This window comes from Bos taurus, chromosome Y (genome assembly GCF_002263795.3).
Source record: "Bos taurus isolate L1 Dominette 01449 registration number 42190680 breed Hereford chromosome Y, ARS-UCD2.0, whole genome shotgun sequence".
In the NCBI taxonomy this organism is placed as follows: Eukaryota; Metazoa; Chordata; class Mammalia; order Artiodactyla; family Bovidae; genus Bos; species Bos taurus.
In genome coordinates this window covers 17233428-17255903 of record NC_082638.1, presented here as the reverse complement: position 1 = coordinate 17255903, position 22476 = coordinate 17233428, and the positions used below count along the sequence as shown (strand labels likewise).

Genomic DNA, 22476 nt, shown 5'->3' with positions numbered 1-22476 from the left:
CAAACCGTTCCTGACAGAGAAAAAAAAAAACATTTCCTGACATATGCATTCCTGCAACATCTTTGCCCTCTGTGATCCTAATCAATATTCTCCCTGCAATGAGTGATATTCCTGCACGTCAGGCATTACTGTAAGTGTGTGGGTATTCTTGTTTCCACATGTGGGTCACTGTTAACTATTCCTGTGATAAAGCATTTCTTGATGTGCACAAATATCATGGAAGTCTTTCAAAAAGTCACAGTTCAAGATGTTGGAAGCATTTGATCCAGGAAGGAAAGAATAGGTCCAATTCACATGCAGTCTAACAAAGATACGCAAACTTAACCAAAGAAGGAGTAAATACGAGCAACACCACGCATGTAGGTTGAATAGGGACGTGCAAGAACTCAGATAGATATGGCAGCAGAGCTGTGCATAATGGCACAAGCATGGGTACAACATGAAAGAGGACAGGAGGCATAGGCAGACCCACAGGAAGAAACATCAACTCACATTCATGGGCAAACACAATGGAGACACCCAGTCTTCATTGTAAACAGAGGAAAACATGAACACATCCAGGGCACAGGAAGCAAATGCAGCTCAGGCTGGTTGAGCCAGAATGCGCGTGAATTCATCACTAAACCGGCGAGTCTCACACGCATCGATATTCGGCGGAAGAAAACCTTACATGACACATCCAAGTGTGCAGTCAACTCTAAGAGCACCTAGCCTTTAGGGCCCAAGTGAAAGCCCTAGAGAGCCTGGGACACAAGTCACGGCAAGTCTCCAGAGGATGACCATCCAGTCAACGAAGACTATCTCTGCACTCCACTCGAGGACAGGTTAGAGCTAATGCCAACCCTGGTCCTGAAGCACTGGCAGGAAATATTAGGCACTGGGGGACCCTGTCCTAAACTTTTCTTGTCTTTAACTTCTTTGCAATGCCTTACGGAAACTTCTGAATGTGGGTAAATGCCATGCAGTCCCTAGAATGAGCCCAGTCTAAGGTCCCGAAAACCATGCCCCAGTATGCCATCTCACACCCGCTGTCGAGTTATCACACCATAGTTTCTGCTTTGTTTTGTTTTGAACTAGGACTGGGAAAGACAGGTACCAGCCTGCCGGAGCCCCACGGATTCTTGGACGTTGACAGATTCAGAAAGTAAGAAGACATGTTTCCAGTGTCTCCTGGGCTGCTTGTTCAGAAAGCACCCAGAGACGGCCAAGCCTTGCCTTCTAGCGCTGTAGATGCGTCTCTGGAGAAGGGGCAAAGCTGGGGTGTACATGGTCAAATGCAAAAGCTGGCCCTGGGCAGGAGATCTCATGCAGGGCACCGTGAAGAGGACATCCATAAAACCTGTGAACTTTACCCTTTGCCCTCAAAAGAGATGCTGCTTCAGGGAGAAAAGTTGTAGAGTGAGAACTTCATGCGAGACAGAACTTCATGTGGGACATCACCCTCAGGCATGCCCACGGTGGAGCCCTTCTATCTGGGATGAGAGGACAACAGTGGGGGGACAGACGTTGAACTCTGCCTACTCCATTTGTGCCAGTCTGTCTTTTGCTCAATCCAGAGGTGGACGCGATTCCAGAAAGCAGTCATCTACTTCAGAAGGACCGCCCTAAGTGCCGACCAGTCCCTCAGTGAGCTCCATATGCTCCAGCTGTTCCCACTGGCCCTTGGCCCACACAGTAGTGGCAAAGCCCTAGATGAAGGACAGCTCCTTTGTGGTTGAAAACATTCTGTGCTGAGCCATTCCACAAGGAAGAGAAACTGTCACCAGAGGGCTGGTGAGAAAAAATGCTTTTTCTACAGCTTGGCCTGACAGAGGGCCTTGGGCAAAGACCTTAAGCCTTCCTGGAAAAAGGGATATTGACCCCTGAGCTGCAGCAGCAGCAGCAGCAGCATGGGACACAGACCACATGGCTGCATAGGCTCACCCTAACAGCCTCTTTCCCCTCACTTCTGCCCCTGGACACGCTATACCGAAGCTGAGTTCTTGGAAAAAATAACAGAGTTCACATGAGCTCTAACATCTACGACGGGATCTGTTTTCCTTTATCTGATTCCTTGCAATTTCTCTTTTCCCCTGGTCACCTTTGCCAGAAACTAGTATCCTCACTGCCTTCCCACCCCTCACTTTCTCCCTAGGCCACAGCCCCCCTCCATATACCTTATACACAATGCCCTAAGATGTTACCTGGAACCCTAGCTCTGGGAAGCAGACTCTCAGCAAAGCTGACCGTGCACTCATATACACACTCATACACATGTGGCCTTCGAGGTTCATAGCGAGTTCAATGATAAGGCTTTTCCTTTGTTCTGTACCCTTATTAAAGTGTCTGATGATAGGCAACAGAGAAGATACCTGGGCCACCACCTTCCAACAGAATTGCATTCCACTGTTTCAATCTCTGGCCCTTGTTCACCAGACCCTTTCCACGAACAGCCACATTTCCCTTGTAAAATTGCCAGACCCACAGTCAATAGGCCCCTCATCTTCCTTCTCCGTCCTCCCCAACCCCCACCCCACAGGAAGAACGTCACCCCCTGACACAACCCCAACATACGACTTAGCCCCCTCTATGAATCTCCACAGACTGGTAATTCCCACGCGGTGAACTGACACTCATACATGCAGCTGAAGTGTTTGTCCTGAGGACCTGCCCAAACAATACACGCACGCATGCAGCTGATGCTTTTTATTTTTCCTTTGCAGTGAATTCAGGGTTACTGGTGTCTCACTGTCGATCCACTTCAGCACCAGACCACTCTTCACTACTTTCCCGTCCAAGAGAACTATGCTGGCCATTGGTCTTCACGTGAAGCAGCTTCTTCGGTTTTCTGTTTTAGGTGAAGGGGGGCACGCCATCGTTAAGTGTCTCAAAAGCTGGGGGGATCGGGTTCCTTTCAAAACAGAGAGACAGAGATATGTACACTTACCCTCCCCGGAAACTCTAAAGACAGCTTGATTCTTTCAAGTCAGTTCCCAGGGGGGTGTGTCTGTGAACGTTTACATGCCCTAGAAGCACAGAGTAAAAAACAGGTATCCCAGTCTTCAGCGTAGAACTATTTACAATAGCTAGGACGTGGAAGCAGCCTACGTGTCCATCAGCAGATGAAGGGATAAGGAAGTTGGAGTACACATACACAGCGGTGTCTTACACAGCACTAACATGGAAAGTGTCCATGTCAGTTCTAATGAGATGGAATGAACGTGGAGCCTACTATACCGCGTGAAGTAAGTCAGAAAGAGAAAGACAAACACTGTCCGTTCACACAAATATATGGAGTTGAGGACCTTGTACGTGGTGCTGAACATCCAACATGCAGGGCAGCAAAGAAGTAACAGACATATAAAGAACAGACTTTGGCCTCAGTGGGAGGTGGTGACGGTGGGTCAATGTGAGAGAGTAGCCCCAAAACGTTTACATTAGCTTATGCACAACAGATGATCAGTGCGAGTTTGACGCGTGCAGCAAGGCAACCAAAGTCATGTTGGGGGCAACCCAGACAGCCAGGCAGGGGAGGTCGGTGGGTGGCGGGTTCGGCATTTGGGGGGACACGTGTATCCCTATCGGTGATTCATGTTGGCCCATGTACAGCAAAACCTGTCACGGTATTGTAAAGTCATAATCCTCCAGTTAAAATAAATAAAAGAGGATTCTCCATAATCCTGCAGAGTGGTCAGTATGCTCAGAATGAGGGTGGCAGGAAAAAGATGCAAACGCAAATTAAAAACCAAAACGAGTGTGGTGATCAGAATCGAATCAAATGATGGGTCACTGGGGGAACCGCCTTGCACAAAGGAGACTCACAGGCCTTTTTGGAAATGGGACTTCATGAGGAAGAGCAGGTGGGTCCCAATTTAAGAGCAGCCTGAGGCTGGACTTGTTGGCCATGGAATGACGGTTCAGCCATGTGCAGCTGCCTCAGATATAAACTGCAGTGGCTTTGGCCTGTCCAGGCCACTTCATCCACCTCAAGCTTCTCTACTTAGAACCTGTTCTTCACCCCAGTTCTCTACCCTTGCTGTCCCTTGCTGATTCCCTCATGCCCTGGTGTCACTCTGTACTCCACGGAGTCTCACTGTCTTCACAAGTGGAATAAATGACCCAAGTTTTTGACAACACTTATGCCAGTGCTCGGCCCCTGGGCGCCTCACCTCTCGTCCTCCTGGTACCTTTTGTGGTGCAGCCTTCCTCCTCACATAGTACTGCAAAGGATTGGGCCACAGATCCCTTATGATGATCTGCCAGGGAAATGAGCAAGGTCAGCACAGGCCTGGCCAGACCATGAGCCCTCCCGTGCACGGCCAACAACTCCGACATAAGTCACCAGTTCTGGCCCAGTGGCCACGTGGGACCCCACCTCAGCAATCCAGTCAGATCCTGTGAAATTGTGGTCAAAGAACCAGTTGAAGAAGTTAACGCTGCTGTCGTGGTGCCTGCGCCTGTATGCCTTCCATTCAAAGCCCTGGTGCCACTGAACTGGAGTGGAACGAGATGCGTGGTATCCTGCAGGAAAAGCAGTTTGGGAGAAAGACCTAAATCACTTTTCGATTCAACCTAGACTTTTCTGCCCCCAACCACCGGGCCACCGCCCGCCACCCCTACCCACCCCCGCCCCCACCCAAGATCCAGGGAGCAGCTTCTCACCAGTGACCTTCATCAGGTACTCCTTGACAATCACTTCATTCTGGAAATACCTATTCCTCCGAAAGGACAATGTGATCTTGCAGTGACGAGTGGGATGCCTGAATTCCTCCACCTGCCAGGACAAAGTGTGCGGGGTGGGGTGGGTGTGAAACCTCTTTACAGAAGAGCTGTCCTTTCCTGTGTTAGGGATAGACCATGCCCTCTCCCCTCCCCAGTCACCTCCCCTCCACAATCATCAGTGTCCCCTGCCTGACCTCCAAGTTGGTCATGAAGTGAAGCATGTCTGCATCTTGCTTGCTCATCAAAACTGACATTTGGGGGTGGTTCATAAACTGCTTTAGGTCAAGGAGCCTCTAGATGCTAGAGGTAAAAGTGCTGGAAGAACAAAGCTAGCCTAAAGAGTAGAATGGCCCTCCCTGTTTGACTTCAACTTGCTACTGGTTAACTCGTCACATTTCGGTTCACGCGGGGCTATATGAATGCCGCACAAGGTCCAAGGCTGTGCCCATGAATGCCCTACCACGAGGAGGTGCTCTTCCTAACCGGATAAGCTTCATCTCAGCCCCTTGAAAGTTAGCTTACTTCGGGAAAACAAGCACTCCTAGCTAGAACCCGTACGACCACTTACACTTCCCCACCCCTCCCCCATTCCAGACAAGCCTTCTCTCCGAAGAGACCCTGGTGCTAATGACAATTCTGATAGGGACCTCTCAAAGTATAGCCCAACTATCAATTTGGGCTAGCCAGAACAGCAAGGACATCACACCTACGATCAGGAACAGATATGCAGGACGGTAACCAATACCCACCATCCAGAAAAGTAAATACGGTACCAGAACTGCCAGATCTGTAAACTGTTCCTGCCATAGCCCGGCTTAAACAAACAAACAAACACAAAACTCACAAGCACCACACCAAGGGATACAACTTCGACCCAGAAGCCACGGATGCCCTGGATGATGGCGCTTCTGTGTTCTAGATGCACCTTCCGCCGCTGACTGGTCTTATGTTTCAGGCGAGCATGCGCCCTTTGGGCTTTCTGATTCACGGGCTCCAGCTCCAGCTGCAGGGCCGCCAGCGCCTCCAGTGCAGGCCGGTCACTCAGGGCTCCGGGCCTTGGATGGTCGTGGACATGCTCCTCCGAGGACACCTGCTCCTGCTCCTCGTATGCCACCACCTCCACCTCCTCCATGACGTCCAACACCAGCAGCTGGAACTCCTGCCCGGGTCCCGCCACCTCTCCCTCCTCCACAGCCGCACCTTCCTCCACTGCCTCCACCCAGAAGAGGGCGGCCTCCTCGCCTGGCGCACCACCTGCGGCCTGCATCGCCTCTGCCGCCCACACGGAGCTGGTAGGCCCCAGGGCCCCTCCCTCATGAAGACCCGGGCTCACAACTAAGATCCAGGATCCCGGAGTGCTGCCGCCTTCCTCTGGCCCCGTCTCACTCTCCATGGTATTCTCGCCGAAGCCCGGAACTGCAAACAAGCTGGACGCTAGAGCACGGCAGACGGCCCTCACGGGCCGCCCGCCGGCCGCAGTCTACGTGGTCCTACTCCCGACGGGTTACTGGGCAAGAGCCAGGGAACGGCGAAAGGGAGAGACGCATGCGCAGAACCCTCTGCCACCAGGCCCGCCTACTATGGCGACGGGAAGGGGCTGAACTCTCCACCCTGACCTCCTGACCTCATCCCAGAACCAATCAAATGGAGTCTAAAGCGGTTCGCTCCTGGGACACGCCCCTTGGAATCCTGGGCCCTCTGCCAGCCTGTGACAGGCGGCCAATGTCGGCCCAGCGCAAAGTGGGCGTGTCCTGGCAAGCCTTTTGCCTGCCTAGCAGTGCAGCCGCGCCCGAGCAGCGACTGGGAGAGCCAGGGCCACCTGAAGCTGCAACAGTCCTCAAGCTTGAAGTTGCCCCTGGGGCAGCGGGCCCGTGTGCTCAGGGACCCACTCAGGAAGACAGGGTTCCTGGGTACCTCAGGGACAGAGTTGCTCTCCTCCGATCCAAACCGCAAGCCACGGGGTGGGCGTGGGGGGAGTAGGAGGGAGGCGGGCAGGGTAGGGGGGTTTGGGGGAGGAGTGCGCGGTGGAGGGGGATGGGGAAGCGGGGCGGGGGCCCGGGTGGGGGCGGGCTTACGCCGACCTCACCCATGTGCACCTGCTGCAGAGTCACGGCTAAACTTGTGCCTTAGGCTTGAGCAGTTGTCAGGAATGCCAGCCCTCCTCTGAGGAAGAGGCAGAGCACTTTCCTCGGCTAGCTGTCCAAGCCCCACGATGCAGCCCCAAGCCCAACCAGCCTGGAGCCCCTGGCCTACGGTCTGTCTGCCCTCGGCCTTTCCCCCGGCCCGTGGCTTAGAGCAGGCGCCCACGTAGCTAAGGATGTGCGCCTGCAGATGCACTTGCCAGAGGCACAGAGCTGTTCCTGCAAGTGTTTCAAGTGGACCAAAGTGCTCCTCCTGACCATTAGTTACTCCTACGTCCGGGCCGCCTAGCTCAGGTGGGCACACTCAGGTTAAGTGCCTGGACAGTTTCCACTGCTCACGCTCTTTCTCCTAGGATGTCTGCTGTTTCACACTGAGCACCTACCTCCCTTAGTCCTGACACACGCACAGACCCACCACACCCCCCCCCACAAACACACACAAACACGTGACACAAGTACACACATGCGTGCAACACACAGAGCCACAAATGCCAACAGGTGTTTCAGAGACTGAAGAACCAGTGGATCGCATGAAATGCATAGATGTCTTTATTTCTAACGGGAAAATGTTCATTCTGATCTTCAGATGTGAAATATAGAGAAGTCCATCTTCCATGAGGGAGAATCATGCCTAGATTTGGATACAGGAAGTATAGAGAACTCCTTATTTCATGGTGGACAGTCCTTGATTTATACATGAGAAATACAAGAAGTTAAGCATTTCACGAAGAAACAGTGGTGCCCAGAATTTCATTTATGAAATAGAGATAATTCCAATTCCATATTGGTTTGCCAGATCTTAATTTCACACTTCATGTCAGTAAAATTTTATTGAGATCTTCATATACGAAATGTATACAATTTCAGGATTCAAGAAGGGAATTGTAGGCTCAACTTTTCATATGTAAAATATATAGAATTCCCCACTCATGTAGGAAAACGTGTGCACAGATATACGTCTGGGAGACACAAGATTCCACATATGATGAAGAAAATGATGCAAGTCGATTTTCATACATGAAATACCGATTTCCTATTTCAGGTAGAAACCTCTGCACCCATGTTCTCACATGTGAAAGAAGGACAATTGCATATTTTATGCAGAAAAATCATCTTTCTGGTTTTCATCTGCATGAATCAGGGAATGCAGAGCAAGTGCTCTGGAGCAATCCCGAAGAATAGCGTAGGCAGGGATGTGGGAGCGGCTCCAGGATAGCTGGGACCCCTGTGTACTTATGGCTTATTAATGTTGATGCATGGCAGAAGCCATTACAATATTGTATCATAATTAACCCCCAGTTAAATTTAATAAAAAGAAAAGTGAAAGAAGAAAGGGACTCGACTGCTCTGTGGTGGCCTAAATGGGAAGGAAATCCAAAATTGACGGGATACACGTACAGCTAAAACTTGATTCACGCACAGCAGAAACCAAAGAAACACTGTAACGTGACTATGGCCCCAAAATAATGGTTGGAAGTACATCACATGTCCAGTATAATTCCGGCAGTGAAAAAATAAATGGTAGCCCCGTTTGCAGTACATGTTCTTGAGGAGAGTATGCTGAGTTAAATACTTGAGTTCGAGGAAGATGAAGGCTTTTACATCACACGACATTGTCACGTTGAAAGCCCTGCGTTATAGAAAGAGAGTAGGATGTGGTCATCGGGCCAGTGGAAATGGCCCCCGATGGTCCACGTTACCATCTTTTAGTCACAGGTTGACTCAGCTCATCCAGGAAGACACTGTAAAAGAGGCAGGATGGAAAACGGAGCTGCAGGCCTCAGCCCAAGACCATTAGGGAAGTTCGCAAACCCAACACCACCAACAGAAAGCCTCTCAGCTGAATGCACTGAGAGAGATATCAAAGCCTTCCCACAGGGCCTTCCAGGCCCTTGGGCCTTGGGCTGGGTAATGAACTGTGGCGCTTGGACAAGCGTGAGGACAGGCTGTGTCTTGCAGAGTCCCGGAGGCCTTGCTGGAGCCACTCAGCGGCCTGGCCCAGGTTTCAAAGCAACGGCCACCGTGTCCCATGCCCACCTCCATGTCCGAATGGTTGTGGCAATGTCCATGGGTCACAGTCTACAGGACCGAGCTCCCCATTTGGGTAGACGGAGGAGGCTGAGGGTCAGCTGCGTGCTGGGTACCTGGCTCCCTCATGGCAGGTGGCCGGGCAGTGTGTGGGGGCCTTGGTAAGAGGAGGGCACAGAGAACTGAGACCTGCCTCTTCCAGCTGGGACTACCAGGCTATACGGGGACCCCCTTCTCGCAACCAGGACCTTGGAGGGTGAAAGTCAATCTGGGGAATCTCCTTTCAGGGGATAGGGAATCATACTTGTTTCCCTTGAGGATTGCAGGACACAGTTAGCTGGCCACCAGCTCACCTCAAGAACACAAGATGTGACAGCAAGAAGTTTGCACCGGCTAATCACACCCCTCCCTCACGTTTCCTCTATGTGGCCTTTGCTGAAAGCCTTGACGGAGTTTGCCGTTTCTCTTTCCACTGGCTTAGGCTTTTATTCTTTTCTAATACAAGCATTTAAAATTATAAGCACGTCTAGATCTGCATCTCACGAATTCTGATACGCTGTGTTTTTATTCTCACTCGTTTAAAGTATTTTCTGCTCGCTCTTTGTTATCCTGTACGTTTTTTAAAAAGTTTAGTTTAATTGGAGGTGAGTTACTTGACATTATTGTGGTGCTTTTTGCCATACGTTCACACGAATCAGCCGTGTACATGCGTTCCCCGTCCTGATTCTCACTCCCCATCCCATCCCTCAGGGTCATCCCAGTGCACCAGCCCTGAGCTCCCTGTCTCGTGCATCGAACCTGGCCTGGCGATGTATTTCGTATGTGATAATATACATGTTTCAATGCTATTCTCTCAAACCATCGCACCCTTGCCTTCTCCTACAGAGTCCCGAAATCTGTTCTTTACATCTGTGTCTCTTTTGCTGTCTCGCATATAGGGTCACTGTTAATTCCATCTGTCTCAATTCCATATATATGCGTGGGTTTTTCCTTCTGACTGACTTTTCTCTGCATAAGAGGCTCCACTTGCGTCCAGCTCATTAGAACTGATTCAAATGCATTCTTTTTAAGAGCTGAGTAATATTCTACTGTCTATATCTACCCCGGCTTTCGTCTCCAGTTCGTCTGCCCATGGACATCTAGGCTGCTTCCACGTCCTATCTGTTGTAAAGAGAGCCGCGACGAACACTGGGGCACGAGAGTCTTTTAATTCTGGTTTCTTCGGTGTGTATGCCCAGCAGAGGGATTGCTGGGTTGTATGGCAGTTCGAATTCCAGGTTTTTGAGCAGTCTGTACGTTGTTCCCATAGTGGCTGTGCTAGTTTGAAATTCACACAGACAGTGTGAGAGGGTTTCTTTTTTTCTCTGCCCCCTCTCAAACATTTATTGTCTGTAGATTTTGGACAACAGCCATTCTGACCGGCCTGAGATGGTACCTCGTTGTGGTTTCGATTTGCGTTTCCCTGATAGTAAGGGATGTTGCGCATCTTTTCATGTGTTTGATAGCCATCTGTATTTCTTTTTTGGAGAAATGTCTGTTTACTTCTTTGGCCCATGATTATTATTATTTTTTTATTTTGGCCTGGGTCGCCTACTTTTCTGGAATTGAGTGCAGGAGTTGCTTGTATATTTTTTAGATTAATTCTGTACGAGTTGCTTCATTTGCTATTATTTGCCCCCATTCTGAATGCTGTCTTTTCACTTTGCTTGTAGTTTCCTTTATTGAGCATAAGCTTTTAAGTTTAAGTAGGTCCCATTTGTTTTAGTTTTGCTTTTATTCCCATTATTCTGGGAGGTTCGCCAGAGAGGATCCTACTGTGCTTTACACCAGAGAGTGTTTTGCCTATATTTTCCTCCAGCAGTGTAATCGTTTGCGGTCTCATGTTTAGATCTTCGATCCATTTTGAGTTTATATTTTGTGTGCGGTGTTAGCAAGTGTTGTAGTTTCATTCTTTTATGCGTGGTTGCCCAGTTTTCCCAGCGCCCCTTGCTGAAGAGATTGTCTTTTCTGCATTGTACATCCTCGTCTGCTTTGTCAAAGATAAGGTGTCCGTAGGTGCGGATATGTATCTCTGGGCTTTCTCTTTTGTTCCATTGACTTATGTTTCTGTCTTTGTGCCAGTACCATACTGCATTGATGACTGTGGCTTTGTAGTATAGCTTGAAGTTAGGCAGGCTGATTCCTGCAGTTCCATTCTTCTTTGTCAAGATTGCTTTGGCTCTTCCAGGTGTTTTGGATTTCCATACCAATTGTGAAATGACTGGTCCTAGTGCTCTGACAAATACTGCTCGTAGCTTTATAGGGACTACACTGACCCTATCGATTGCTTTGGATAGATTTTAGTCCTCTATTTACTATTGCAGGATGGCCAAATGCCCAGCATGAACTGACACCAACACCAATGTGTACACAAGGAACTGGGGTTTTAAAGGGAGAATTTGGGAATAGGCAAGGGGAATCATGGGAAGTCTATAGAGTCAGAAAATGACAGTTTGACAGAACGTGCGCAGGGGGTGTTGGTCCATGCGGAATATCTGGGTTTGCTAACCCTGTTACCTCTTAAAGGCGGGCTTTCTGCCCTCCCGTAGAGACTGGGCAACGGGCCCTATCCTTAAGTGTTGAGTGGAGCACATAGTCACTTCTATTGGCAGCCTTGAGTTTTCGTAGGTGGGGACTTTAAAGGGGTGGGGGTCATCCAAGGCATGCAGCCTTGAGCTGTTGGAAACTTAAAGACCCAGGTGCAGGCCTTACTGAGAAAGGGCTCCGTGGAGCCTTGCTCAAATTTGGCTAAGGTGAGAGTCGTTTTCCCTTGAAAGCAGAGAAACTCGAAGAGTGTGGATTGGGCCCTGCTCCTACCGCCGCTTGGAGCTGGGACAGCCTTCCCCAGGCGGTGGGGAGACCAAGCACATTTGCTTTTTCAGGTGTCCAGCAGAACGAGATCACACAGAAGCCATCAACCTCCACCATCACCCTGGTGACCAACACGGATTCGTCGCCCCTGGTCCCCAGCTCAGGACCCACGAGCACCCTTGCATCTTCGGTCAGCGCGCCCATCGCCACCGCTTCAGCTGATGTCGCTGCAGGCACCGCCGAGTACGCTAGCAGAGTGAGTGCCCGTGGTTGGATTGGGGAAGCCCAGCTTTGGGTCTTTCCAGGAATTAAAGGGGACCAGGAAGTGGTGGAATCCCTCCCCAACTCGCCTGTTCTCTTGGCCTGGTCCTTGTTAGGGATGTGGTGGCCAGGCTTGCCTGCTCTGTGTTCACTTGTGGGCACACTCTCCATTTAGGTTCTGTCTTCTGTCTTTTAAAATTTATTTTATTGAAGTATAGGTGATGTAGAAGGGTGTATTAATTTCGACGGTACAAGACAATGATTCAGTTATATACACGCATACTTTTTCATATTCCTTTCCATTATGGCTTACCACAGGATATTGATTGTCGTTCCCTGTGCTACACAGGAGGACCTTGTTGTTTATTTTACGTATAAGAGTTTGCACCTGGTAATCCCAGATTCCCAAAGCGTCCCGTCCACCACCCCAGCCCTCCTCTCTACTTCTCTCTTAATTTGCCGAGTGCTTTCATGCTCACTGTCTAATCCGGGCAAGTAAAGCTTGCTGTCGGATGAGGGTGCTCTGGAGTGATGTGCAGGTTCATGTCTGGAGAACCCGGGGAGTGAAAATCACCACCAGAATTGCAGCTCTCTGGGGAGTCCCTTCTGCTCCCTGCTGGGGCCTAGAACAGGAGTTGCTAGACAGCTGTAGAATGAAAGCGGGTTTTTGAGTGAACACCTAATGTCTTTTGAGAGAAAGCCTAATGTCTCATTGGGCTTCATATCAGTAACACTTTTGTTTAGTGTGGACAATTTGTAAGGTCTTTATTGAATTTGTTGTAATATTGCTGTACTTTCCTTCTTTCAAAACGTTTTGGTGTCGTTGACTACAAGGCTTGGGGAATCTTATCTCCCTGAGTAGGGAATCAAAACCGTACCCCCCACATTGGAAGGCTAGGTCTCAACCAGTGGGGTTTCAGGGACGTCCTCACTCCCATGTTACAGATGAGCACACTGAGATCTGGCCAGGTCAAACAGGTTGTCCGGGGTCACATAATCCGTGAATGTCTAATTGGCATTTTGAATGGTAGCAGCCAGGATCTAGAATCCACACTTGACCTGCCTTAGAGCTCGCTTGTGAATTCACACCAGGCCGGCTGACCACGGCTGTCCGCTGTCCCCAGACTGATTGTTCTTACATGTGGCTTTTTAAAGCAACCCTGCTCAAGAGTGAGTGTGGCTAAAGAGGAAACATCCAGGTCTTGGGGTTAGGGCTCTTAGTTAGTACTTCTGTCCCCCCATTTTGCATAAAAGACCAGGTTTTATCCAGTCTCAGAGTTTCAGAACATTCAGGGTTCCCCTTTCAGGTGTGGTCACATGCTCAAGGTTTTTGACTTACCTGTTCATCACCTTGAACAAGGATTGACTTTGTGTTTTCATTGACAGTGACTTCATACCTCAAGCGTGAAAATCACTTTATGTATGAAATAGAAAATTCCATATTTTGTGTAGGAAAATCGAGGCCAATTCTTTCAGTTGTTACATATACAGTGTTCTGTAACTCATAACGCAAGTCAGCACACAGATTTTCAAATGAGAAAGATGAAAAATTCCGTATTTCGTGTTACCTTGTTTATGCCCAATTCAACGTGAAATACCAGAATTTCATATTTCACGGGGAAAAGCTCCGTGCCTGGAGTTTCAAATGCCGACGTAGAGAAACCCATATTCAAGGCAGGAAAATCGGTGCCCGGATGTTCATTCATTAAATACAGAGAACTGCATGTTTCATGTAGGAAAATTACGACCCAGATTCTCCTACATGAAATATAAACAGTTCATTAGCTCATGGACTAAGTCTCTGCCACGATTTTCTTACAGAGGAAAGATAAAGACATGTAAGGAAATCTGTACTCAACAGAGGAAAAATCAGTGCCCCGGATTACATACGTAAAGTCATCAAAATTCCGTATTTTGTGTGCTAAAATCAGTGGCCTGATGTTCCTAAGTTTAATACACGACATTCCAGATTTCATGTGCAAAAGTCAGCACCCAAGTTTTCATACGGGAAATACACAGAATTCCAAATTTCATGCCGGCAAATAACACGTGCACCCATGATTCATATAACATATAGAGAATTCCATTTCCCTTTTGGGAAGTTTGTGGTGAGATTTTCACAGGTGAAACAGAGAGAATGCCACATTTCTTGGCAGAAAACTTAATGCATGTATTCTTTCGGGAAATAACGAGTTCCGTGCTTCACATAAAAGACTGTTGCCCACGTGTCCAAATGTGACACAAACCTGGACTTCTCTGTGTAGAGAGAGATTTAGAGACGAAACATCTCTCAATCCGGAGATGCTAAGAACAGTGTCCCGCTAAGAGCCATGACTCACCAGTGCCAGAGGAATTGAAGTCTGCCCATTTATTGTACAGAGGCGCTTTCAAAGTAGCTCTGTTCTCATCCAGCCCCCAGGTGAGAACACACGCCAGCCTACCCCATCAGCCCAGGCCTGTGGGACTGGGACAGGTGAGAGGATCAACCTAGGACACCCTTTTAAGGAGTGATGTTTCAAACTGGCAAAGGCTGCACGTAGCAGCGCTAAGTGCTGCTACAGTTCCCAAACCTTAGAGAAAAGGGCAAGCTGTGTTCATATGGCTGGTCATGTCGGGGAAAGAATGCTCCTTCACCTGAGGACAGAAAACCCTTTGTGGCCGGGTGTCCTAAGGGCTGTGCGTAGCCCCTCTTCTGTGCCGGGGAGTCTGGCCCACTCTGGCTCTGCTCCTTAGCATCCTCCCTGACTTGCCTCAGGTGCTTTTGGCCTGCCTCTCCTTTCTCCTCAGGGATCCGTGTTTACACTTACATGCCTGTTTACATGTACAGCTTGCTCCGTGGGTGAGATCCCTGGGCTTTCCTCCAGGGCTTTTCTCCAGTGTTTCTGCCGCCCCAAGATCGTCGTACTTTACACAAGCTCTTTCATGTTTTCAGTGTGCATTCTTCCATCCCCCAGCCAGGCCAGTTCAGAGAGTTCACACACACATTTTGCCCAGCGCACATGTGTTTGCACGCGCGTGCACGCACACACACACTCATACACACACTCACACACTCACACACCAACAATTCTGAAAAGCAACTTGCACACATGCGGAACTTTGGTTTACTGATCCAGGTGAATGCACTGTGGTAAGCACCGCTCTTTTTTTTTTTTTTTGCCCCGGTTGATGTTTTCACTCGCTAATTGATCAAGTCAGTGTCCTCTTCTACTTCTATGGTATATCGTGGAAGGTGAATGGGAATGGCTCATGAGTGGGACTGATATCCAAAGAGGTTGGCAGGGTTGGAAGTCCTCACTGTGGACAGCGGAGTGACCTGTGCCTGTGTTCTCTACTCCTGTTGCCTTGGACTGGTTCACCGTGCCAGTCGGGTTGGTGTGATTCCATTCCCTGGGCTTTCCTTCCAGAAACGACACAGAAATAGCAAGGGACTTTGAACTTGAAATTGATCTCGCACCGCCTTTTCCCTAGGCTATAGAAGGTCACTGAGGACAAGAACTCTTTCACAACTTTCTCTGTACAGAAAGGCAAGCCCCAATTCCTATCACCTGGGGGATGATTTACTGACAATCATGAAGAAATTCTGCATGGGCAATGCCAGTTGAATGATCAACACAAGGACACATGGGTAGGGGTAAACGTTAGTGTATTTCAACCGTGCGGTGCTGTTTATAGAACACTTAACAAGTCAACCCCAAACCGTTCCTGACAGAGAAAAAAAAAAACATTTCCTGACATATGCATTCCTGCAACATCTTTGCCCTCTGTGATCCTAATCAATATTCTCCCTGCAATGAGTGATATTCCTGCACGTCAGGCATTACTGTAAGTGTGTGGGTATTCTTGTTTCCACATGTGGGTCACTGTTAACTATTCCTGTGATAAAGCATTTCTTGATGTGCACAAATATCATGGAAGTCTTTCAAAAAGTCACAGTTCAAGATGTTGGAAGCATTTGATCCAGGAAGGAAAGAATAGGTCCAATTCACATGCAGTCTAACAAAGATACGCAAACTTAACCAAAGAAGGAGTAAATACGAGCAACACCACGCATGTAGGTTGAATAGGGACGTGCAAGAACTCAGATAGATATGGCAGCAGAGCTGTGCATAATGGCACAAGCATGGGTACAACATGAAAGAGGACAGGAGGCATAGGCAGACCCACAGGAAGAAACATCAACTCACATTCATGGGCAAACACAATGGAGACACCCAGTCTTCATTGTAAACAGAGGAAAACATGAACACATCCAGGGCACAGGAAGCAAATGCAGCTCAGGCTGGTTGAGCCAGAATGCGCGTGAATTCATCACTAAACCGGCGAGTCTCACACGCATCGATATTCGGCGGAAGAAAACCTTACATGACACATCCAAGTGTGCAGTCAACTCTAAGAGCACCTAGCCTTTAGGGCCCAAGTGAAAGCCCTAGAGAGCCTGGGACACAAGTCACGGCAAGTCTCCAGAGGATGACCATCCAGTCAACGAAGACTATCTCTGCACTCCACTCGAGGACAGGTTAGAGCTAATGCCAACCCTGGTCCTGAAGCACTGGCAGGAAATATTAGGCACTGGGGGACCCTGTCCTAAACTTTTCTTGTCTTTAACTTCTTTGCAATGCCTTACGGAAACTTCTGAATGTGGGTAAATGCCATGCAGTCCCTAGAATGAGCCCAGTCTAAGGTCCCGAAAACCATGCCCCAGTATGCCATCTCACACCCGCTGTCGAGTTATCACACCATAGCTTCTGCTTTGTTTTGTTTTGAACTAGGACTGGGAAAGACAGGTACCAGCCTGCCGGAGCCCCACGGATTCTTGGACGTTGACAGATTCAGAAAGTAAGAAGACATGTTTCCAGTGTCTCCTGGGCTGCTTGTTCAGAAAGCACCCAGAGACGGCCAAGCCTTGCCTTCTAGCGCTGTAGATGCGTCTCTGGAGAAGGGGCAAAGCTGGGGTGTACATGGTCAAATGCAAAAGCTGGCCCTGGGCAGGAGATCTCATGCAGGGCACCGTGAAGAGGACATCCATAAAACCTGTGAACTTTACCCTTTGCCCTCAAAAGAGATGCTGCTTCAGGGAGAAAAGTTGTAGAGTGAGAACTTCATGCGAGACAGAACTTCATGTGGGACATCACCCTCAGGCATGCCCACGGTGGAGCCCTTCTATCTGGGATGAGAGGACAACAGTGGGGGGACAGACGTTGAACTCTGCCTACTCCATTTGTGCCAGTCTGTCTTTTGCTCAATCCAGAGGTGGACGCGATTCCAGAAAGCAGTCATCTACTTCAGAAGGACCGCCCTAAGTGCCGACCAGTCCCTCAGTGAGCTCCATATGCTCCAGCTGTTCCCACTGGCCCTTGGCCCACACAGTAGTGGCAAAGCCCTAGATGAAGGACAGCTCCTTTGTGGTTGAAAACATTCTGTGCTGAGCCATTCCACAAGGAAGAGAAACTGTCACCAGAGGGCTGGTGAGAAAAAATGCTTTTTCTACAGCTTGGCCTGACAGAGGGCCTTGGGCAAAGACCTTAAGCCTTCCTGGAAAAAGGGATATTGACCCCTGAGCTGCAGCAGCAGCAGCAGCAGCATGGGACACAGACCACATGGCTGCATAGGCTCACCCTAACAGCCTCTTTCCCCTCACTTCTGCCCCTGGACACGCTATACCGAAGCTGAGTTCTTGGAAAAAATAACAGAGTTCACATGAGCTCTAACATCTACGACGGGATCTGTTTTCCTTTATCTGATTCCTTGCAATTTCTCTTTTCCCCTGGTCACCTTTGCCAGAAACTAGTATCCTCACTGCCTTCCCACCCCTCACTTTCTCCCTAGGCCACAGCCCCCCTCCATATACCTTATACACAATGCCCTAAGATGTTACCTGGAACCCTAGCTCTGGGAAGCAGACTCTCAGCAAAGCTGACCGTGCACTCATATACACACTCATACACATGTGGCCTTCGAGGTTCATAGCGAGTTCAATGATAAGGCTTTTCCTTTGTTCTGTACCCTTATTAAAGTGTCTGATGATAGGCAACAGAGAAGATACCTGGGCCACCACCTTCCAACAGAATTGCATTCCACTGTTTCAATCTCTGGCCCTTGTTCACCAGACCCTTTCCACGAACAGCCACATTTCCCTTGTAAAATTGCCAGACCCACAGTCAATAGGCCCCTCATCTTCCTTCTCCGTCCTCCCCAACCCCCACCCCACAGGAAGAACGTCACCCCCTGACACAACCCCAACATACGACTTAGCCCCCTCTATGAATCTCCACAGACTGGTAATTCCCACGCGGTGAACTGACACTCATACATGCAGCTGAAGTGTTTGTCCTGAGGACCTGCCCAAACAATACACGCACGCATGCAGCTGATGCTTTTTATTTTTCCTTTGCAGTGAATTCAGGGTTACTGGTGTCTCACTGTCGATCCACTTCAGCACCAGACCACTCTTCACTACTTTCCCGTCCAAGAGAACTATGCTGGCCATTGGTCTTCACGTGAAGCAGCTTCTTCGGTTTTCTGTTTTAGGTGAAGGGGGGCACGCCATCGTTAAGTGTCTCAAAAGCTGGGGGGATCGGGTTCCTTTCAAAACAGAGAGACAGAGATATGTACACTTACCCTCCCCGGAAACTCTAAAGACAGCTTGATTCTTTCAAGTCAGTTCCCAGGGGGGTGTGTCTGTGAACGTTTACATGCCCTAGAAGCACAGAGTAAAAAACAGGTATCCCAGTCTTCAGCGTAGAACTATTTACAATAGCTAGGACGTGGAAGCAGCCTACGTGTCCATCAGCAGATGAAGGGATAAGGAAGTTGGAGTACACATACACAGCGGTGTCTTACACAGCACTAACATGGAAAGTGTCCATGTCAGTTCTAATGAGATGGAATGAACGTGGAGCCTACTATACCGCGTGAAGTAAGTCAGAAAGAGAAAGACAAACACTGTCCGTTCACACAAATATATGGAGTTGAGGACCTTGTACGTGGTGCTGAACATCCAACATGCAGGGCAGCAAAGAAGTAACAGACATATAAAGAACAGACTTTGGCCTCAGTGGGAGGTGGTGACGGTGGGTCAATGTGAGAGAGTAGCCCCAAAACGTTTACATTAGCTTATGCACAACAGATGATCAGTGCGAGTTTGACGCGTGCAGCAAGGCAACCAAAGTCATGTTGGGGGCAACCCAGACAGCCAGGCAGGGGAGGTCGGTGGGTGGCGGGTTCGGCATTTGGGGGGACACGTGTATCCCTATCGGTGATTCATGTTGGCCCATGTACAGCAAAACCTGTCACGGTATTGTAAAGTCATAATCCTCCAGTTAAAATAAATAAAAGAGGATTCTCCATAATCCTGCAGAGTGGTCAGTATGCTCAGAATGAGGGTGGCAGGAAAAAGATGCAAACGCAAATTAAAAACCAAAACGAGTGTGGTGATCAGAATCGAATCAAATGATGGGTCACTGGGGGAACCGCCTTGCACAAAGGAGACTCACAGGCCTTTTTGGAAATGGGACTTCATGAGGAAGAGCAGGTGGGTCCCAATTTAAGAGCAGCCTGAGGCTGGACTTGTTGGCCATGGAATGACGGTTCAGCCATGTGCAGCTGCCTCAGATATAAACTGCAGTGGCTTTGGCCTGTCCAGGCCACTTCATCCACCTCAAGCTTCTCTACTTAGAACCTGTTCTTCACCCCAGTTCTCTACCCTTGCTGTCCCTTGCTGATTCCCTCATGCCCTGGTGTCACTCTGTACTCCACGGAGTCTCACTGTCTTCACAAGTGGAATAAATGACCCAAGTTTTTGACAACACTTATGCCAGTGCTCGGCCCCTGGGCGCCTCACCTCTCGTCCTCCTGGTACCTTTTGTGGTGCAGCCTTCCTCCTCACATAGTACTGCAAAGGATTGGGCCACAGATCCCTTATGATGATCTGCCAGGGAAATGAGCAAGGTCAGCACAGGCCTGGCCAGACCATGAGCCCTCCCGTGCACGGCCAACAACTCCGACATAAGTCACCAGTTCTGGCCCAGTGGCCACGTGGGACCCCACCTCAGCAATCCAGTCAGATCCTGTGAAATTGTGGTCAAAGAACCAGTTGAAGAAGTTAACGCTGCTGTCGTGGTGCCTGCGCCTGTATGCCTTCCATTCAAAGCCCTGGTGCCACTGAACTGGAGTGGAACGAGATGCGTGGTATCCTGCAGGAAAAGCAGTTTGGGAGAAAGACCTAAATCACTTTTCGATTCAACCTAGACTTTTCTGCCCCCAACCACCGGGCCACCGCCCGCCACCCCTACCCACCCCCGCCCCCACCCAAGATCCAGGGAGCAGCTTCTCACCAGTGACCTTCATCAGGTACTCCTTGACAATCACTTCATTCTGGAAATACCTATTCCTCCGAAAGGACAATGTGATCTTGCAGTGACGAGTGGGATGCCTGAATTCCTCCACCTGCCAGGACAAAGTGTGCGGGGTGGGGTGGGTGTGAAACCTCTTTACAGAAGAGCTGTCCTTTCCTGTGTTAGGGATAGACCATGCCCTCTCCCCTCCCCAGTCACCTCCCCTCCACAATCATCAGTGTCCCCTGCCTGACCTCCAAGTTGGTCATGAAGTGAAGCATGTCTGCATCTTGCTTGCTCATCAAAACTGACATTTGGGGGTGGTTCATAAACTGCTTTAGGTCAAGGAGCCTCTAGATGCTAGAGGTAAAAGTGCTGGAAGAACAAAGCTAGCCTGAAGAGTAGAATGGCCCTCCCTGTTTGACTTCAACTTGCTACTGGTTAACTCGTCACATTTCGGTTCACGCGGGGCTATATGAATGCCGCACAAGGTCCAAGGCTGTGCCCATGAATGCCCTACCACGAGGAGGTGCTCTTCCTAACCGGATAAGCTTCATCTCAGCCCCTTGAAAGTTAGCTTACTTCGGGAAAACAAGCACTCCTAGCTAGAACCCGTACGACCACTTACACTTCCCCACCCCTCCCCCATTCCAGACAAGCCTTCTCTCCGAAGAGACCCTGGTGCTAATGACAATTCTGATAGGGACCTCTCAAAGTATAGCCCAACTATCAATTTGGGCTAGCCAGAACAGCAAGGACATCACACCTACGATCAGGAACAGATATGCAGGACGGTAACCAATACCCACCATCCAGAAAAGTAAATACGGTACCAGAACTGCCAGATCTGTAAACTGTTCCTGCCATAGCCCGGCTTAAACAAACAAACAAACACAAAACTCACAAGCACCACACCAAGGGATACAACTTCGACCCAGAAGCCACGGATGCCCTGGATGATGGCGCTTCTGTGTTCTAGATGCACCTTCCGCCGCTGACTGGTCTTATGTTTCAGGCGAGCATGCGCCCTTTGGGCTTTCTGATTCACGGGCTCCAGCTCCAGCTGCAGGGCCGCCAGCGCCTCCAGTGCAGGCCGGTCACTCAGGGCTCCGGGCCTTGGATGGTCGTGGACATGCTCCTCCGAGGACACCTGCTCCTGCTCCTCGTATGCCACCACCTCCACCTCCTCCATGACGTCCAACACCAGCAGCTGGAACTCCTGCCCGGGTCCCGCCACCTCTCCCTCCTCCACAGCCGCACCTTCCTCCACTGCCTCCACCCAGAAGAGGGCGGCCTCCTCGCCTGGCGCACCACCTGCGGCCTGCATCGCCTCTGCCGCCCCCACCGGACTGGAAGGCCCCAGGGCCCCTCCCTCATGAAGACCCGGGCTCACAACTAAGATCCAGGATCCCGGAGTGCTGCCGCCTTCCTCTGGCCCCGTCTCACTCTCCATGGTATTCTCGCCGAAGCCCGGAACTGCAAACAAGCTGGACGCTAGAGCACGGCAGACGGCCCTCACGGGCCGCCCGCCGGCCGCAGTCTACGTGGTCCTACTCCCGACGGGTTACTGGGCAAGAGCCAGGGAACGGCGAAAGGGAGAGACGCATGCGCAGAACCCTCTGCCACCAGGCCCGCCTACTATGGCGACGGGAAGGGGCTGAACTCTCCACCCTGACCTCCTGACCTCATCCCAGAACCAATCAAATGGAGTCTAAAGCGGTTCGCTCCTGGGACACGCCCCTTGGAATCCTGGGCCCTCTGCCAGCCTGTGACAGGCGGCCAATGTCGGCCCAGCGCAAAGTGGGCGTGTCCTGGCAAGCCTTTTGCCTGCCTAGCAGTGCAGCCGCGCCCGAGCAGCGACTGGGAGAGCCAGGGCCACCTGAAGCTGCAACAGTCCTCAAGCTTGAAGTTGCCCCTGGGGCAGCGGGCCCGTGTGCTCAGGGACCCACTCAGGAAGACAGGGTTCCTGGGTACCTCAGGGACAGAGTTGCTCTCCTCCGATCCAAACCGCAAGCCACGGGGTGGGCGTGGGGGGAGTAGGAGGGAGGCGGGCAGGGTAGGGGGGTTTGGGGGAGGAGTGCGCGGTGGAGGGGGATGGGGAAGCGGGGCGGGGGCCCGGGTGGGGGCGGGCTTACGCCGACCTCACCCATGTGCACCTG

General features: G+C 50.2%; 2 protein-coding genes across 4 annotated transcripts; both read right to left on the bottom strand.

Annotated features, from left to right (window-relative positions):
- Positions 1-2670: 2670 nt before the first annotated feature.
- Positions 2671-6320, bottom strand: LOC132344475 (testis-specific Y-encoded protein 3-like). 2 transcript variants are annotated; one of them, XM_059884077.1, is made up of 6 exons: positions 5567-6319; positions 4896-4973; positions 4642-4753; positions 4355-4500; positions 4149-4235; positions 2671-2890 (listed from the first exon to the last, which is right to left on the bottom strand). In XM_059884077.1, exons 1-6 carry the CDS (start codon positions 6092-6094, stop codon positions 2867-2869), a joined length of 975 nt encoding a protein of 324 aa, XP_059740060.1. In that variant the 5' UTR covers positions 6095-6319; the 3' UTR covers positions 2671-2866. The 2 variants fall into 2 exon arrangements, with proteins under 2 accessions (XP_059740060.1, XP_059740061.1); XM_059884078.1 differs by lacking the exon at positions 4896-4973 and having other exon boundaries at positions 5546-6320.
- A 12026-nt stretch (positions 6321-18346) lies between these two features.
- LOC132344474 (testis-specific Y-encoded protein 3-like) lies at positions 18347-21997 on the bottom strand. 2 transcript variants are annotated; one of them, XM_059884075.1, is made up of 6 exons: positions 21243-21995; positions 20572-20649; positions 20318-20429; positions 20031-20176; positions 19825-19911; positions 18347-18566 (listed from the first exon to the last, which is right to left on the bottom strand). In XM_059884075.1, the coding sequence occupies exons 1-6, from the start codon at positions 21768-21770 to the stop codon at positions 18543-18545; spliced, it is 975 nt and encodes a 324-aa protein (XP_059740058.1). In that variant the 5' UTR covers positions 21771-21995; the 3' UTR covers positions 18347-18542. The 2 variants fall into 2 exon arrangements, with proteins under 2 accessions (XP_059740058.1, XP_059740059.1); XM_059884076.1 differs by lacking the exon at positions 20572-20649 and having other exon boundaries at positions 21222-21997.
- Between the last annotated feature and the right edge of the window lie 479 nt (positions 21998-22476).

Coding starts and splice junctions, on each gene's coding strand:
- LOC132344475 (XM_059884077.1), bottom strand. CDS start 6,094: ATGGAGAGTGAGACGGGGCCAGAGGAAGGCGGCAGCACTCCGGGATCC. Junction 4,501..4,641: donor GTACCTGATGAAGGTCACTG/GTGAGAAGCTGC, acceptor CTTTTCCTGCAG/GATACCACGCATCTCGTTCC. Junction 2,891..4,148: donor AGGTACCAGGAGGACGAGAG/GTGAGGCGCCCA, acceptor CTGTTTTGAAAG/GAACCCGATCCCCCCAGCTT.
- LOC132344474 (XM_059884075.1), bottom strand. CDS start 21,770: ATGGAGAGTGAGACGGGGCCAGAGGAAGGCGGCAGCACTCCGGGATCC. Junction 19,912..20,030: donor GATCTGACTGGATTGCTGAG/GTGGGGTCCCAC, acceptor TTTCCCTGGCAG/ATCATCATAAGGGATCTGTG. Junction 18,567..19,824: donor AGGTACCAGGAGGACGAGAG/GTGAGGCGCCCA, acceptor CTGTTTTGAAAG/GAACCCGATCCCCCCAGCTT.